This window comes from Symsagittifera roscoffensis, chromosome 1 (assembly GCF_963678635.1).
Source record: "Symsagittifera roscoffensis chromosome 1, txSymRosc1.1, whole genome shotgun sequence".
Taxonomy (NCBI): Eukaryota; Metazoa; Xenacoelomorpha; order Acoela; family Convolutidae; genus Symsagittifera; species Symsagittifera roscoffensis.
The window spans coordinates 96,171,872-96,189,458 of NC_087062.1; the positions used below are offsets into that span (position 1 = coordinate 96,171,872).

A 17,587-nucleotide genomic window follows, 5' to 3' on the forward strand; every position below is an offset into this window, starting at 1 on the left:
CTCACATTGATTCGTTAAAAGTGCCAATTCGGCAGTTCGAAGCATGTAAAAGCATCGAAAAAGAATATAATCTAGTTTTGTTCCTAGATGAGCTTCGTAGTCTATTTGTCCTGGTGCAAAGGGATAATTTCATTTTTTGCGTATTTTACGTTAGTCAAATTTGGTTCCGAATGAATAATTCCTGTATTAGCACTCGGCTTTATTTGTAAACCAGTATCCATATTAAAACCGTTTTGGTATGCTAAGAACAATGATTCGTATTGGGTCGGGTAGACAATTTTTGGGTGTCCACATAAAGATTGTGGTTTATTTAGTATTTTTAACATAAATTGTTGAGTGTCTCCACCTCGAGTATGGTGGTTGGATATTTTAGTAAAAGAGTCTTTTACAATATAATAATTTTCTTCATTTCGAATCATTTTTGCTTCAAATTTATTGAGAACCGAAAAAATGCAGTTTTCGGGCTCGTTCCAAGTATATGCAAAAGGGTCGAGTGATGTTGTTTCACATCCGTTTTCATATACAGGACAAGGTAATGGAATGTTTTGCCAGTTATTAACGGTGCCATGTTTTAGATTGACATTTAAGGAAAATATTTTGCATGTTTGATTCGAAAGTATCCAAATGGATCCAAGAACGATCGCTGCATTTGTTGTGGTATTCGCCATCAACGTTGCCTCTATTTGTATTTGTGACGATTTTTTCGTCGAAGCGAAAAGGAATATTTTTTGAGTATCCTAAGTTAACATATCCCCGTTCGGCGGCGTGCTTACAAGTATCAGGGGAAATGTGTATATCAGTTGTGATTATATTTTGGCGAGCGTCTATTCCGCTTGAATCGAAAGAATCACAAAACCATCGGATAGTTTGGCGTTTTATACGACACATTGTCGCGTTAATTTTTGTACTATAATGCCGTTGGTAAAGAGTAACCTCGGCTGTTGTAGTTTAGATATTTTCAGGTTGTATTTTGCAGGGAGCTACTTTATTAAGTGAGAACATTTTATTTGATGTCATTAGTTGACAATCAAAATGAAATGCGCAATTTTTAGCTCTTTTGCTGTATTAGCGTAGAGATTGTCCTCTGGGTTAAAAGCGCAGATCTGTTGGGGAAATATTAAAAGAGTGTATATAGCAAACCAAAAATTTTTTAGTTTTAGACGGCGGCGGAAAATAAAAATTATACTTTCTTTCAGCAAATCATCGATTATTTGGTCCGTTGATTGATCAAGGTCCATTATTTCACCTTCTTCGAGATCGGTGATTTTAGACATTATGTTTGAAATTTATTGATTTTTGCAATTGCTGAGAAGTATCAGAGGAAGGTTTTGGAGGTTGAGAAGTTTTTGAAAGAATGATTCTGGGCCTATTTTTGCTGGTTTATATAGATCAGATTCTGATAAAATTTGTTTGTTTAGGACAGGTTTTAGCAAACCCGGCTGTTCAGTTATAATTGACATACTATACTGTGCCGTATTTGTTTTTACTGGCACGTGTCTACGGCCGTTGGGAGGGGTTTAGTTTGCAAGTTAAGACGGTAGTGATATGTCTGAGTTTGCAAATAACCATATGTTCTCACCATTTGGTCAGAGATTAGTACTTTACTAGAAGCTTTCGTCTTGAATTTATTGACTACTAACTGATTGAAAATATGGCTACAAAAGATGATTCAGATAACTGGCTCAAGTATCCAGAAAAATTAGAGCCTTTGAAAAGTATTCCGCTTTAGGATATAAGTAATGAGAAAAGGGAGGAGAGAAAAAAAAATGTTTGAGTTTTTGTATAATTCAGATCTCCTTATTTCAAGGGTAGAGTACCTACTATTCACTAACGACAATTATTTGTTCGACGTTCCGCTTTTGCGGGAAGCCGAATGGTGGTCAGCCCAAATAATAAAATTCAATTTGGATAGGAATGCTGATATCATGTCCAATTGTTGGGAGGAAATTGACCAATTGTCCAGCGATTCAATAGAGTTGATCGGTCTGCTCCTTGGTGAGGATGTGAGTATACTTTTGAGCATTTGATTACAATTTCATTAATACAGTTATATTTTGACATAAATGTTTTTGTTTCGTTTAAAAACTAATGTTTTTATTGTTGTCTTAGTTCTATAGAAGCATGTTCATGGAGAACGGACGAGAAAAGCTAGATATGCTAAAAAGGATTACAATGGCGTGGTCGCAACCCGAGCCGGTATTGCAGATAGTAGCCAAAAGCAAGCAGTCAGAACAAAGTAGCGAAAAAATGACTCTAGAATTATTGTGTGCTAATAAAATTATACATGAAATAGCGAATAATTTTGAGTCAAAGTTGCCTTGGGGCGAAATTTAAAAAAAATAAATTTATTTTATTTTATCCATTTGTCTTTAATTTCTTCCACATCTGGATATAAGACTAGATGGAATTGGATTTCCGAATTTTTGTGTGGGACGTTTAGTTCTTTTTGGCCTTTCTGAGCTGACTTCAGGAATAGGCGTATAGAGGCTATTTTTGTAGTAGTTTTCTGAATTATTTCGGGATTGAGCATAATTTGAAAATCCTGCTGAATTATTAGAAAGCTGATAAAAATTTTGGGGTGGTGAAACATGAAACTGTGTTCTAAGGTTCCGGTGGCTTTGCGAGCTACTTTGGCCATCGAGTTCACTTAGTTCATTTAATACACGTTTTGGGTATGGCGTAGAACTAGTAATAGGCTGTATATCGGGATTGAATGATGTTGATTCGAATAAAATCCTTAAGTTCATAGTTTCCTGTCCAGAATCAGAACTTTGTTTTGGCGACTTATTTTGTTCAGAGTTCCTAATTGCAGAATCGTGGTTTGTCATATGTTGATATCCACTAATTATCACTGGCCAATAGGAATAATTTGCGAATTCAGTCTTTTTGGGCTGATTAAAATCGTCGATTTGTCGATTTGTTAGATGATTATAAAAACCATCGGACATTGGATCGGTTGAATATTCAGTAACCAATTTTGGCTTTTTGTTTTCTTTTGGGAAGTATTCAACAATATGATTGCAGTGTACTATTTTTTTCTCTGAGGTTGCCTCGTTTTCTATTTTATAGTTGACATCTGTTACTTTTTCAACTACAGTATATGGGCCAGATCTTAAATGTAGCAGCTTTTGTGACCTTAAAAGTGGTTTAGATCTATTTTCAAGCAAAACTTTACTGCCAATTTTGATTGGTTTACCTAGCTTATGTTGATTTCGAAAATAATGCGCTTGATTAGTGACGCGGCGGCAATGTATATAAGTATTGCTGTAAATTATTTTAAAAAGGTTCTCCCTTTTTAAAATTTCTGAGGATATTCGGTTTTGGAGTAATTTATCAATTTTCTCAATTTTTACACTTTCTTCACTACGAACATGAGGCGAAAGGCCGGTGCAATATTCTGATATGCATCGTTTATCATTATCACGAAATAATCCTAGTTTTAGGCTTATCGGAATTTGTGGTTTAATGCCAAACACGATTTCGTATGGCGTATAACCAGTACTTGAATTGACGGCGGTGTTGTGAGCAAAAGCAAATTTGTCTGTCAGTTCTGACCAATCAGAACCAGCATCATTTATAAAATGCCTGAAATATTGAGTTAAATGTTTATTTTGGACCTCAACTTTGCCGTTTGTCCACGGTGCGTATATAGTTCTTGGTTTAAGTGTAATACCTAATTCAAATGACCAATGAACGAAATCATTGCTTATAAAAGCACTTCCATTATCATGGAAGTGCTTTTATATGTTGTGGAATGCCAAATGATGTGATATATTTTTCAAGGAGATTGATTGTTTCCTTTGAATCGGCGTGTTTGCAAGGATATACTTGTATATATCGAGAAAATGCGTCTACAACAACTAAACAATAGTTTTTGCCGTTACTCATTGGTCTGAGTGGACCTTTGTGGTCAATGTGAATTGTTTTCATTGGTGTTGTTTCTAGTTGACCCCATTGCTGTAAAGGAGCTTCGTTTAAATCTTTTCTTTTTGGCTCGTTTTTTTGACAATCAAGACAATCGTGAAGAAGCATTTTTACCCATTTTGAAATTCCGGGCCAATAGAAGTATCTTTTATTACTTTCTAATGTTTTTGATTCTCCGTGATGACCACTTAATGGATGACTATGGGCTAGCTTGAAACTGTTGAGAAATAATGATAGGGGCAAATATATTTTTGGGGTTTGGGAGCAATCATCGTTATATTCATGAATACACAATAATTCATTTTGATTTTCGATGAACAGGAGATCAAACTGTCGAAGATAAGCTCTTATAGCTTTATCATGAGGTCGATGAGGTTTGGTTTCTGGTTTTGTACCTCTTTTGATCCATTTTTTGACAGATTCAATTACTGAATCTTTTAATTGTTCTTGGACAGTTGTTTCTACGTCAAGAGCAGCAATTTTTGCGAAATCCGTCAATTTAATGATTAAATCTAATGAATCAGTTTTTCCTTTTTCTGAGTGCAAGCTAATTGGTTCAATTAGCTTTGATGTTTTAGTTCTATTTTCAAAATCTTGTTTTGCCTGTTCAAACTCGTCAATTAAACTTTGTTCGACATTTCCCTCGCAAAGTTCTATCCACTCTTGGTTATCAAGATCGTCATCCAGAGCGAAAAGTTCTTCAGGTATTTCTTCGTAAATATTTTGGGTTGACAATTTTTTTATTTGGTTGATTTGTTTGCCAAATTTAAAAAACTCTGTTATATTCTGGATTGCGTTGCAAGATTCTTCGTAGTAATCTGGTGCTTCTTCAATGCTGAAGCCACCTTTTTCACTTATATCAATAAGTTTCCTTTTTCCACCATGCAATTGAGCAATGATTGGATAGCAATCGTTGTGTGTTGTATTTTTGTCTTCTTTGTGAAGCATTGAATAATTAATTTGTTCTCCGGTGTCTAGAACAAACTTTATTTCATTTGGAATTGTTTTATGTTCAATTTGATATTTTTTTATATCAGCGATTGGAACATTTCTGCTTAAAAGGTCAGGGAAAGCTAAGTTTGTGCCTGTTGTGTAGATAATTTTTAGATTATGAAACTTGGTGAGCACAACTTGAAATGTAAAAAATCGGTGTGAAAGTTGTCCTTTTCTGGACCATACAAACAAAATTGGTCGATGATCACAATACAGATATATGAGGAATGGTGAACCTATAATATAGAATTCATATGTTTGAAGAGCAGATATAATACCACATAGTTCACGATGCTGTGGTGACATTTTTTGTTCGGCTTTATCGAAAACTCTGGAGTTTGCGGATACAATTTTCTTTCCGTCTGGAAAGGCTTGGATTAAAATACATCCAGTTCCTACATTCGAAGAGTCGGCGTGAATGTGAAATGGGTAATCTGTGTTTGGGATTGCATTAGCAATATCATGGCAAAATTTGTCTTTCAATTTCTGAAAAACGGCTTCATGACATGGTAGCAATTGAAATTTGTTTTCGGTGTTTGCAAGCTCGTATAGACATTTCGCATCTACATGAAAGTTAATTATGTAAGTACTATAGAATCCCATTACTCCGAGAACACCCAGTACTTCGGTTTTAGATTCGGGTGATTTTAGGTTTAGGTTTTTTATATCATCTATGCGAGAAGCTATAGGAGAAAGACCTTCTTCCGATACCACGTGAGCAAGGAACTTCACTTTTTGTAGGAAAAAAAAAATGTTTTATCGGGAGCTGCTTTAAGGTTTGCTTTGCGAAGCAAAGAGTGGTATTCTCTGATAGTATCAAACATTTCGTTTTTAATTTTACTCTGTAGAAGAGTATCGTCAATATATGTTATTGCCTTTTTTGTTTTTATAAGCGGACCGAAAGCGTATCTCATTAGTTTAGTAAAGAAGTTCGGAATTGGTTTTAAACCATAAAAACCAACTTGGTAAATATATTGTCGTCCTCCGACAATAAAACTTGTAAGTTTTTGAGCTTCTTCAGTGAGAGGCACTTGGTGATAAGCGCATGATAAATCACTGCTCGTAAAATACGAGCCATTTATCCGAGTCATCAACACCTGTAAAGGTTCAAGTGGCCAGCTACAATTACTAGTATCGGTTATTGAGTTTAGGTACCGAGCATCTAATACTAGTTTTACGTAGTACTTTTTAGGAAGTATTATAACAGGATTTACGAACCAGGAGTTCATATCATCATTTTCGTTTAACTCGCGTATTATACCAGCTTGTATTAGCTCGTCCATTAACTTGTCGAGTTTGTCTCGTAAATGGATGGGTATTTTGCTTGGTCGTTGCTTTTTGAATGTGGCATCTTTTTGAAGAGGTATATAGAACTTGTGTTTCGTTTTTCCAATATCGTACTTATGATGAGAATAAACATCAATGTCTTGTATGATGATTTGGAGTAGATCGACAAGCTCATCGTCCGATAGATCACTTTGTGTGAAATCAAATTCGGAAAGGAATTGAATAGTGCTATCAATTTTCTGCTGGTTGGATGTATAATGTTCGTCTGATTTAAATGTTTCGCTTACAATAAATTTGATCAGTTGATCATTCTGTTCTTTGTTCCTATATTTTGTGAACTGATCTCGAACGAGTGGTCGGCAAAGATTTTTTGCATCAGCCGAGAAATCGGTGGCTAGTTTGCCTTCGCTGTTACAGGCCTGAACTATATCAGAACCGATTTGTTCAAATATTTCTGATACACTTTCTGTATCAAATACTTCTAGCGCAGGCATGCTACTGAGTTCCCAACCAGGTACATAGACATTAATTGTGATTCCAGAGAATCTAAACACATCGACGATGATTTTAGAAACTTCTTTCCAATCCATTTTGCCTAGACCACAAGCAATTTTTGGCATTGCAATACAACGAATATTATCAGCAATCGCATGATGTTTCATTTCATCTAGTGCATAGTGAATGCTTTGATAGGTAGGTTTTTGGAAATATCTTTCCTTGGTGATCAGATTGTAAACTATCTGTCCGGAACTGGAATCTCGATAAACGATGATTTCGTTCATGCTGCTATTACTATAGCTACAAAAATCTCTCATTTTTGTATATCGTCGACAGACCATTTCGGCAAAGCCTTGGGTCATGGCTCTATCAGCAGAAATGCATTGGGCAATTGGCATGTTTGATTCGAATATAGATTGTTGTCGGAAATCGATGTATTTTATACAAGAATCATAAACTCGGCTTTTACATTCTTGTGTGGTGTTTACAATTGTGTTTAACATGAAACAACTGTCAAATTCTGAACTTTCGTTTAGAATAGTTGCTGTAAATTCATCGCAATCTTGGATTGCATATACTTTTTCTTCTCCTTGTATATCTGTTACTGCATATCCGAGTACGCCTTTATTTATGGTTACTGGGTGGTCTTGTTGATTTTCAATTAAAATCGGGAGTTTGTATTCAGTTTGAACACAAATGGTATTCATGAAAATTAAACCAATTTTACACGTGTCTTTGTGTGGAAGAAATGTAGTTCCCTTTTTAAAATATGTTTCGGCTGTATGTTTATACAGATGTGAGGAGCGGTGTGAGATATATAGGGGATCTTTAAGTCGGGTTGTTTCTATTTTAGAAACATTCGGATATTCTTTATCATTGTTTAATGAGCCATATGAGATGACACCATCTTTGGATTTTAGTTCCACTGCTGGGATATCAAAATAAAGGGCTTTAAGAAACAAATGACAGAAGTCGATTCCTAATAGATTAACAGTGCGTTCTTCTGTTATCCAGACTTTGTGGTTTGTTGGATACTTTCCGTCGGTATTAAAGCATGAAACGATTGATGTATGGCCAAGCATACGGATTTCAGATCCGTTGTAAGTTTTGGCTTTACTATGGGATTTGAAAAGAGCCAGTTTTTGTCCAATTTTGTTTAATTCTCGATAAATTGGTTCATTTATGATACTACAAGTTGATCCTGGATCGACCATAAATTCAATTTCCAGTCCACTATTTTTATTTGTGTCTCCGATGGCGAAATGATACAGATTGAGATAGATCCTTGCTTTTGGATTCCTTCTTCACTTGGCTTCGGAGACTTTAATAGTTTAAAGGAAACATATCTGTCAGTGCGTTACAGTAGTTAGTTTCTTCTTCTACCCAATGGGTATTTTCAACTTGATTTTGATTCATTCTGAATCCTGGTGATCTTGATCTATCAGAATCACGACTATTTGTTCGGTTATATCCGTTTGATTATATTGTCGACCTCTAGGATCACTGCTGGATTGCCTATTCTCTTGGTCATAATGCTGTTTTGCAGCTTGTTCATTAACTCTGAAAGTATTTTGTTTTGGGTATTTTTCGTCATATGACTCGTTTTGCCTGGGATTGGAATTGTATGATGGCTGTTGATTATTTCTTGGATAACCGTTTTTGCTATAGTTACAATGATAACGAATACCATAGTTACTTTGATTCTGGAAATTTGGAGTATTTCCATAATTTCCTGATTGACCGCTTTGATTTGTAAAGTTGTTGTTTCTGGACTGATCGTTTTGATTGTAAGTTCTTTGATTTGAGAAATTTCGGTTACGTTTATAGTCGGTCTCAAATGACACTTTTCAATCATTTTTTATTGTTAGTTCTTTGCGAAGTTTGTTTACTTTGTCCTGGACTTGTTTCTTAGAGCATCTAGAGATAGAATGACCGTTCATCCTACAATAATCACAGAAGCGTGTATTATTTTGTCTGCCTTTTACATCCGGATCTCGGCGCCGAAAGGAATGTTGTTCGTTTATGGCACTAACCTCTTGATTTTTAATCAATTTGGTTAGTTATTTTATTTGCGTCTCTAGTGATGTCATTTTATCTGTCCAGGTTTTGTTTGCAGGATCAGTGGCGACGATAAAAGTTAAATCTTTTGTAATTATATGATTTGTAAACGTTTCCCATCCTGCGTTGGGGTTTTCTGTCATATATTCATGAGCTTTCTGCTTCAGAGCTAAGGGTTTTAGACCTTTAACTGAGAAATCTATATAGTTTTGAGTTCTTTGTCTCGTTTGTATATTTTTTTCCAATGCCTGTGCATCGGCATCAACATGGACAGTAGTATCAATGCTTTCAGGCCAACCCTTGTCGGCTGATGTTTTAATCCTATGGAAGTAATTTTTTATTAGTTCGCCCTCTTGTCGAGTGGCATTTTCAGCATCAATTCGATGCTTGAATCGATCTCTACCATCAGTGAATCTTTTAAGAAAAAGATTTTTTAGTTCAGCCCAAGTAGTAGCATTAGTTACTTCATCAGTATACCATTCAAGAGCTGTTTCTGTTAATAGAGATCCAAACAAACTTTTTTGTCTGTGATCATAGTTAGGCTGAGCGCCAGCGTCTGTGGGTCGTTGCCCTAGTGAAAATACAATTTTATTCTCAACTGAAGTCCAAAAGGCTTTTGCGTTTAGGTCTGAATCATTTCCTGAGAATGATACAAAAGACAAGTTAGGATGGGTGATTGGGTGATCGGCCATCTTACTTTTTTTAAGTTAAGATATCCAATTTAAAGTTTTGAAATTTTTGAAATATTGATAATTTCAACTTTTGAAATTTTCAGCTTTTTGAAATTTTGATAATTTAAATTTTTGAACTTTTCAACTTTTTGAAATTTTGATAATTTCAATTTTTGAATTTTTGATAATTTCAACTTTTGAAATTTTCAACTTTTTGAAATTTTGATAATCTCAGTTTTTTGAGATTTTGAAAATTGAGTGAATGTTTGAAACTTGTGTGCCTCACTGGTCGCACCAATTATTCCAAACTAACTTGACTTAACTTATGCGATCGACCAAATCGCAGTTAGTTAGAACAAGGGGTCTTTCTGAATGTTGCTAAGACTTTCCTATTCTTATTCAACAGACAAAGTTTCTTTCACTCGTAAATAGGTATATTATTTCAAATATAGAGGACACACATCAATTTTATATCAAGAGACATTGGGGTATGGATTGATAGTTATCGAGATAGAGATTTGAGATTTTGGTTATTAGGATGGTTGGGGGTCTCAGTATGAGAGTGGTTGTGAGAGTTGAGATTTTGAGAAAGTGATGAAGTGATGTTTGGTATATTTTCGCTTGGCTTATATACCGTAGATTTTGATATTTTCAACATTCCATCTGTTGGTTAAACCAATCAGAAAGAAACAACACATGCTGTAATGTTTGCTTTTGGTGATATTTTATCAACCGAGCAAACACGTAATTTCAAGTCAAAAGTTTAAGAATTATGTTTCTGATTTCAAGTCAGAACACGTCACCAAAAAAGGATATCTCAAAATAGTACAAAGGGGGACTCTTTGGGTCGGCAAAGGGTCGAATCCTTGGGAGGGGAGGCGTCCGCAACCCCCGCCCCCTCCCCCTAAATCCACCCCTGGTCCAGATAGAGACAACGGAGCAGAGAATTGTGTTAAATTCAGGTGGCTATGGAAGTGTGTGATAACAATTTTCAGGTGTTTTTGTTTTAAAATCTTTTTGGGTCTTAATGGATTGACGCAGGAATAATTAACCAATAGATTTTCTGTTTGCTTTCCTGCCCAATAATCAATTTGAATACATGAAAAGAAAACTATAGAGTTCAAAGTTCCAAGAGGTTTTATTCATAAATTTTAATTTCGCTGTTATTTTACACTTTTTTTAAACTATTTTACCAAAGTTTTTTTTAATTTTAAGAACGTGTTTTCGTTTTCAAAACCAATTGATTTTAATTGAAAAACTTCAAACGGAAAAACCAAACGAAACAATTCTTTCTTCAAACTTATTTGAAGCGTTTCATTTACGTTTTAGAAAATTATTAGCTTTGATTATAAATGTTTTTTTTGCTCTAATTACGATATCAGAGAAAAAAAATTAATAATAATCTTTCCGTCGTGATCTGATGAAAGCTAAAAAAAAACCTAGTAAAAAGTCTTTATTTTTTGCAAATGATAAAACAATTGAAGATTTTGCTTCTTAGAGCGATGAGTCATTGGTTATTTTTAGTGCTGCTAGTGCAATAAAAACGCATTGAACGTTTAAAAAAATTTTTGTGATTTCTTGTAAATTTAAGTTGTCGTTTTTGTTTTAAAAGTTTTTGACAAAATTAATGTGGTCCAAAACTTGTTTATTTGCTTTGATTTTGTATACTTCGAATTTTCTTCTGAATTGCATAAAATCAGCAAAACAACGTGCTTAAAAAAATACCTTTAGTAAGTCAAATCACAGAAAAAAGAACAAAAAGTAATAATTTGACGAAAACATTCAAGAATTGCATCAAAACAGTTCTTTTAGGGCAGTTTGAAGGCTTAAAAAACCAATTTCAGGTAAAAAAGAATTGATTCGAATTGAAAATTGAAATGCGTCTTACGTTAACTGTATGAAAAAGCTTATGCTTCACTCTTATTTAAAACTAAAGCTAAATTTTAATTGATTTTCGCGCGCTTTCATTTTGCTATCGGAGAACAGAAGCTGATCTCTGCCAGAAAAACGATTCTAAATCTGACTTTAGAATGCAAAAGACCTATAGAAAGACCCAAAACTAATTTGTACGTCGCAACTCCAGCATAGCGACAAGTTGTCGCAGTTGGAACATGCAACAATTGCAATTAAAATCAGAAGTCGCTATGCAATTTGGCTACAAGTATTTTCAAACCATTTGTTCACTCATTTTTGGTTCTTTTTTTTGCTTTTTGTGCGTGGTCTGAGATAAACTCAACTTTTTCTGGAATTATTCCAAAAACTTTTACTGGTTATATTTACTTTTTCACAACTTACACAGAAGCGCAACTGAACTTTTGCGATATGACACAAACGAAGCGTTGCAAGCGTCTAAAAACTGAGACTAAAGCCACAAAGTAAAAAAGAATCGTACAAAATTTCATATGTTTTTCTCAATTGATGCTCAATTCGAGGAAAATATGTACCTTCACAGAGAGGCAACTAAGCCGACAATAATTGAATAAATAGACTCCCATTGAACCAGAACATTGAACCAAAGTTTTACGCCTCAGCCCTCCTCAAACCTTCTAAATCACCAGCGGATTTGAGGGGGGGGGGGCGGACGCTCCTTCTCCCTCACTCCCTCAGGAATTCGACCCCCTGCCGACCCAAAGGCTTCCCCCTTTGTACTATTTTGAAATATTCATGTTTGGCGACGGACCCTAAAAATTTTTTAAAAGCGCCTTTGGCGCCATTATATATTGATTTTGAGAGGGGAGCGAGCGCCGAAAAAAAACGCGATTTTTTGGTCAAATTTTTTCTAAAAATTGCTTAAAAACGCCTTTTTTGGTCTGTTTTTTCAAAATTTTCTAAAGAAAGCTCGACAAAATTTTTGAAATTTTTTGAAAATCTGCCCCCTTTGAAACAATCTTAGATCCTGCTCTAAATCATCAAAAAAAACTAAATTTGCCCTCAAAAACGGAGCAATTTAAGTTGACTAAGCCGATATGAAATACGCAGAAAAAAAGCTCTAGTAAACTACTGGAGCTTTTTATATGTTGAGCGATAAAACTAATACCGTGATTTCATCAAAATATTTCGACCAATTTTTATAAACACCGAGAAAAAAAAACAAAATTTGAATTATTTCACTGCTGCGCGAAACAAGACTACTGTGCGTAACACGAGATATGGTATTCTGCGACTTTGTTTGACGCATCTCAAAACCAAAGTGAATGCTCTCTTTAAGTGATCGGAAACAAAACAATCAAGTAGTGGCATTGTGGCGCTCCGGTAGTGGACGTGCCCAGCAATCTAATGATTGCTGGTTCAAATCGCACGTGCGCTGCAATTTGTAAGGTGAGCTCTTGCAAGTAAGTCATAGCTTAAAGGGTGCTGAATATTTGCGCTCATGTCAACCTAAAATAATTAACCCCCGAGATAGGCCTCCGGGCTGGTTGACAAAAAAAAAAGTAGATGAGTGATGTGTACTGACCGAGTCCCATAGTGATGTTTTCAAGGAGGAAGTCTAGTTTCTCGAAGACCGCCTTCTGGTTCTGACAGCTGGAGCGACAGAAGAAGGAGAGGAATCGACAGCACACAGACACTATCTCGCTGTTCCATTCGTTCCCACCAGCAGCTAAATAAAAGCAGCTCAAAAGTGTTTAAAAATTAGGGAGGATTAAATTAAACGGTAAAAAATCAAAAGTGAAGGCATTTTATTGGTTAAAAAACATAAAAACTCGACACGAACATTTCACCTTGAAAGGTAGGAATCAACATTTTTAGAACTAGAACTTCATTCAAACGTACCCTCCAACCCGGAGGCAGTTGAGTTCCTCCTCTCTGGCCTCCCGCCGCTGGTCCCGGGGATGAGCGAAGATCTCCTCCTTCTACCCCCCTCGTCCCCTCCCTTCTCGGTAGACGGGGGTGCCCCGGAGGAAGATGAGTCCATGGAGCTGCTCATGATGTTGACCATGACGGTCATGACTGACTCGTGGGCATTCAGTTTGCGTATGAGTTCAGGGTGTTGGTAGAATACAGTATTGAACGTCATTTCGCTGAAAAAATAACAAAAATAACTATAAGCAAAACTCTAAAAATACGATCAATACGAGGAGCCAATTTTGATACTTATTCACAAAGAGAGTAAAAAGTAAACAAGTTTTTCTCTCCATCTTTTATGCAGTCACTATGACACCGGAATAAAAAAGTATCCCTTTGAAAAACGCTCAAATAAGTTCAACTACCCGATGTTCTCACTTTATATACTGATCTCCAATTAGAGAAGGTTCATAATTTCGATGAAATCGGTGAAAACATATTTGAGCTACATCGAGCAAAGTCGATCATTTATCGCTCAGTCGAAAAATAGAATCATGATTTTACATGGAAAGGTCGAAATGGTCGTGGTTGAACGGATTCACGTTCACTTAATTAGGTACTGAACTTGAGACGAATACAATCTTTATTCCTTTCTTATAGTATATTTTAGCCGATTAAGAGCCTCTTATTTGATCGACTGTTTTATTGTCTTGTGGTTACACAGGGGCGGATTTAGGCGCCACTATATACTAATTTTGAAAGTAAGCGCGCGACAAAAAAAACGCAATTTTTGAACGGCTTTCTAAACAATTGGCCTGCGGCGCAAAATTTGTGGTAAAAATAAGGTCTTAAGGGTGATCTGGGAGCGCTCGAAAAATCAATTTCGGCCGAGCTTGAAAATCAGCACCCCCTTCCCTCCGCGGGAAAAACCTAGATGCGCCCCTGTGCGTACCTGATGGAATCGATCATGGTCTTCTCTTCGTCTGAGCCCATGGACACATTGAGCAGCTGTCTCACTGTGCAGAGACACGTCAGCAGCTTCCTCACATTCGACTCACACTCCCCACCCACCACGTACGTCTTCTCCAGCCCCCCGATTAGCTGCAAACAAAACAAAATATACATCATCACACATTCATTGATCAGTTTTGACAATCTACACTTTTTAACGCCACAATTGGGTGTTTTATGGAGTTCATTACTCCTGAAAACACCCAATGATGCTTTTTTGACAATCTTTTAAGCATGCTAGGGTTCCTAGCCAGAAAAATGATGTGCTAATAAGTCTAAGAATCTAGTGCTAGCGATATCAGAATCAGTTCGCCAAAAAATTCTTAAGACACTTTTCTTCAAGATTTTGCGAAAGAAACAGTATCTGCCGTATATTGAACAAGATCTCAGCCTCCCATTATCTGTTTTTTTATTTTTTTGTTGATTAAGTTTATGACCATCAATTTAAGACCTGGTTGATTTCGTCGTACTGCCTGAAGAGAAGCAGAAACAGACTCTGGATGAGTGAGTCATCCTGCATCTCGGAGTTTTTGGCCCACTCGACCAGAATGGACACGACTGTGTCTCTAAATGCAGTGCCCTTACACGACATCACAATCTCGACCTCTTCCTCCTCCTTCCGCCCAAGCCAGGAAAGCAAGGACTTTATCATCCGGGAGGTCCGCGACTCCTCGATGAGCTCAATCTCCATCTCGGGTTTGGGCGTGTCTTCAGACAATGTGGACTTGTTTTCTTCAGGTTCGGTTTGGTTCACGCCTATTTGCTCCAGCAGGCTACCTACATTGAAGATAAATTGTAGCTCACCCGGAAATAACGGCAGAAAAACGGTAAGTTCATCGGCCTTCCGACAGTGGTCAGCTCAGCAGCAAGCACAGCAAGCTGTTTGTTGCCTGCATTTAAGGATAAAAAAAGATTTTCTGATTTAACGATGCTCACATCAATTGAAAACTGTACCGAGCTGAACATGTCTTTGATAGGAACTGAAAAAATCTGGTTGTCATTATATTCACAGCTTAAAAAAATCCCGAAAAATTAAAACGTGCTTATGACTGCCAGATTTTTGATAATAATTTCATACAGACACTCAGAAAAGTCATCATAAAAAGTCAAAATGATGCTAAAAATTGAATTTTTACTAACTGTGGAATTTGTGCAGTAACTCTTGAAGGTCTTTTCTGCAGGGGCTGAAGGGCTGCTCAACCTCTCGATAGCTGATCATCGACTTCATCTGCTCAAGGGGTTTGCACCTATAACCAGATGCAATTTTTAACATTTCATGCAAGTGAACTCCCAAAAATGCTCAAAACTGCTGAATACTTTTTAATCAAATGAAATGCAATTACTTTAGGTCACTTAACTAATTCTTCTGTAAAGTTACAAATTCTGAGAAAAAATGCAGGACCAACTCGCCTGAACTCTTTAGTCTTCATGGCCAATACTGATGCTTGTTCTTCGACAGTATTAGTGGTGATCTCAATGTAACGTCTTCTCTGATCGAACTGCCCCTCTCCCACGAAGTTGTTGGCGAATTGGACCAACTGACCAATTATCTGTCTCAATTCACTACTCTTCAAATAGGTCATCAATTTAATCAGTTCTACTTTCGCCATGTCTTCTAACTCGAGGTGAATTAGACCCGCATTCATTAGCGAATGAGTCAGCGAATTGGCGCGCGTTTTTCGTCTCGACATATTAGGAACTCCAGATTCTTTTTTCTTCAGCAAATGCGGATCTAGAATGGCTACCAGTTTTTGCATCTCAGAGACGGATAGCAAGCCGTTCAATAATAGACAATTTATTAGTTTGAGACACGGAACGAGGAAATAACTGTGCGATCCACCGGGCGGGTCTTGCCTCTGGAAACTTTTTTCACCGGCCGGAGGCAAAGACTGTTCCATCGCTTTTATTACCACATGTTTAAGCTCGTCAGTGTTGACTTTAGGTGGGCCTAATTTTGAGTAGTTGAAGTTTTTGGGCGCGTCGGCCATTGGTAAGACGGGTTCTATTTCGGGTTGGATTAGGTTCGGAAACTCCATGATCGAAAGATCGACTTCGATTTCAGTTGTGTCTAATTTTGGTAGCGATTCAATTCCCTCGCTTGGAAGTGTGAATATAAATTCATTTGATGTCGAAAGCAGAGCATCTGTTCTGTACTGGAAATGCATAGCGATTAGCAAATTGAAGAATTCTAAACGCAGGGGTCCCGGAAGTCTGTTGCACTGAATCAAAAACAGAAACTGTTTCTCGTCAATTAGGTCAGTTAAAATGTGGGCTGCTTTGTGGTTGCCGTGCTCGCACATTGCTGAATAAAGTTGAAGTGTTTTGCAGTGGTATTCTAGCCAGTCGGTTCGTTCTGTCAGCTCAACGATGTCGTAAGATGTCCCGGTGGCGGAGTCGAGAAGAGAGCAAAACTTGTGAGGGATATCAGTGAGAACCCTCCAACCTAAAAAAGAATTTCTTCTACGTCTTCAATTTTTGTCTTTATATTTTACAGCTTCCAAAAAACAGCATGAAATTATCAGAATCTTTGGGAAATTGTTAGATTATATATGTTTGATTTTTTTTACGGAAAAAGTACAAAACGAACGTTTACATTACTAAAATATGATGAAAATAGAACAAATCAAGGAATTTTATTGAGCTTTTCAGCTCTTTGAGAGAAAATCCTGAAAAATCTTGAAAGAAATTGTCTGAAACTGGACTTTAAAAAGATACCACGAGAACAGTGGTGTTCCAGCCAACGTGAAAATGTTTCGGATATATTTAACTATTTCTCACTTTTACAAAAAGGGGAAATAGTTAAAGATATCCGAAACATTTTCAGGTTGGCTGGAACACCACTGTTCTCGTGGTATCTCATTAAAGTCCAGTTTCAGACAATTTCTTTCAAGATTTTTCAGGGTTTTCTCTCAAAGAGCTGAAAAGCTCAATAAAATTCCTTGATTTGTTCTATTTTCATCATAGTTTAGTAATGTAAACGTTCGTTTTGTACTTTTTCCGTAAAAAAATCAAACATATATAATCTAACCAGTTTCCAAAGATTCTGATAATTTCATGCCGTTTTTTTGGAAGCTGTAAAATATAAAGACAAAAATTGAAGTAGTAGAAGAAGACGAAGAACGCAAGTTTTTGTCAACACTTTTCAAAAAGAGGTCAGTTTGTCCAGTTTTATTTCTGCTCCCTCCCAAAAGGAATGAATAAAAAAAAGGACTTTAAAGCTTTCATTCATAATTTTGAAAACTTATAATGAAAATCTCCCCACATTCACATGAACGTACCTCAAATAATACTTATCAAATTTGCTTCTATTTTGTTCAAAATTTTTAAAATATTAGTTATCAAATTTGCTTCTATTTTGTTCA

The 17,587-nt window shown here is 36.3% G+C and overlaps 1 protein-coding gene across 1 annotated transcript in view; it reads right to left on the minus strand.

Moving 5' to 3' along the window:
* Positions 1-17,587, minus strand: part of LOC134841087 (ryanodine receptor 2-like) — a 168,306-nt gene that overhangs the window by 99,254 nt on the left and 51,465 nt on the right. Inside the window, exons 43-48 of the mRNA XM_063856871.1 lie at positions 15,636-16,668; positions 15,366-15,472; positions 14,677-15,002; positions 14,167-14,315; positions 13,203-13,450; positions 12,886-13,029 (exon numbers count right to left, since the gene is read on the minus strand). Of these exons, the coding sequence (XP_063712941.1) occupies positions 12,886-13,029; positions 13,203-13,450; positions 14,167-14,315; positions 14,677-15,002; positions 15,366-15,472; positions 15,636-16,668 (2,007 nt within the window). The remainder of the gene's footprint in view (positions 1-12,885; positions 13,030-13,202; positions 13,451-14,166; positions 14,316-14,676; positions 15,003-15,365; positions 15,473-15,635; positions 16,669-17,587) is intronic.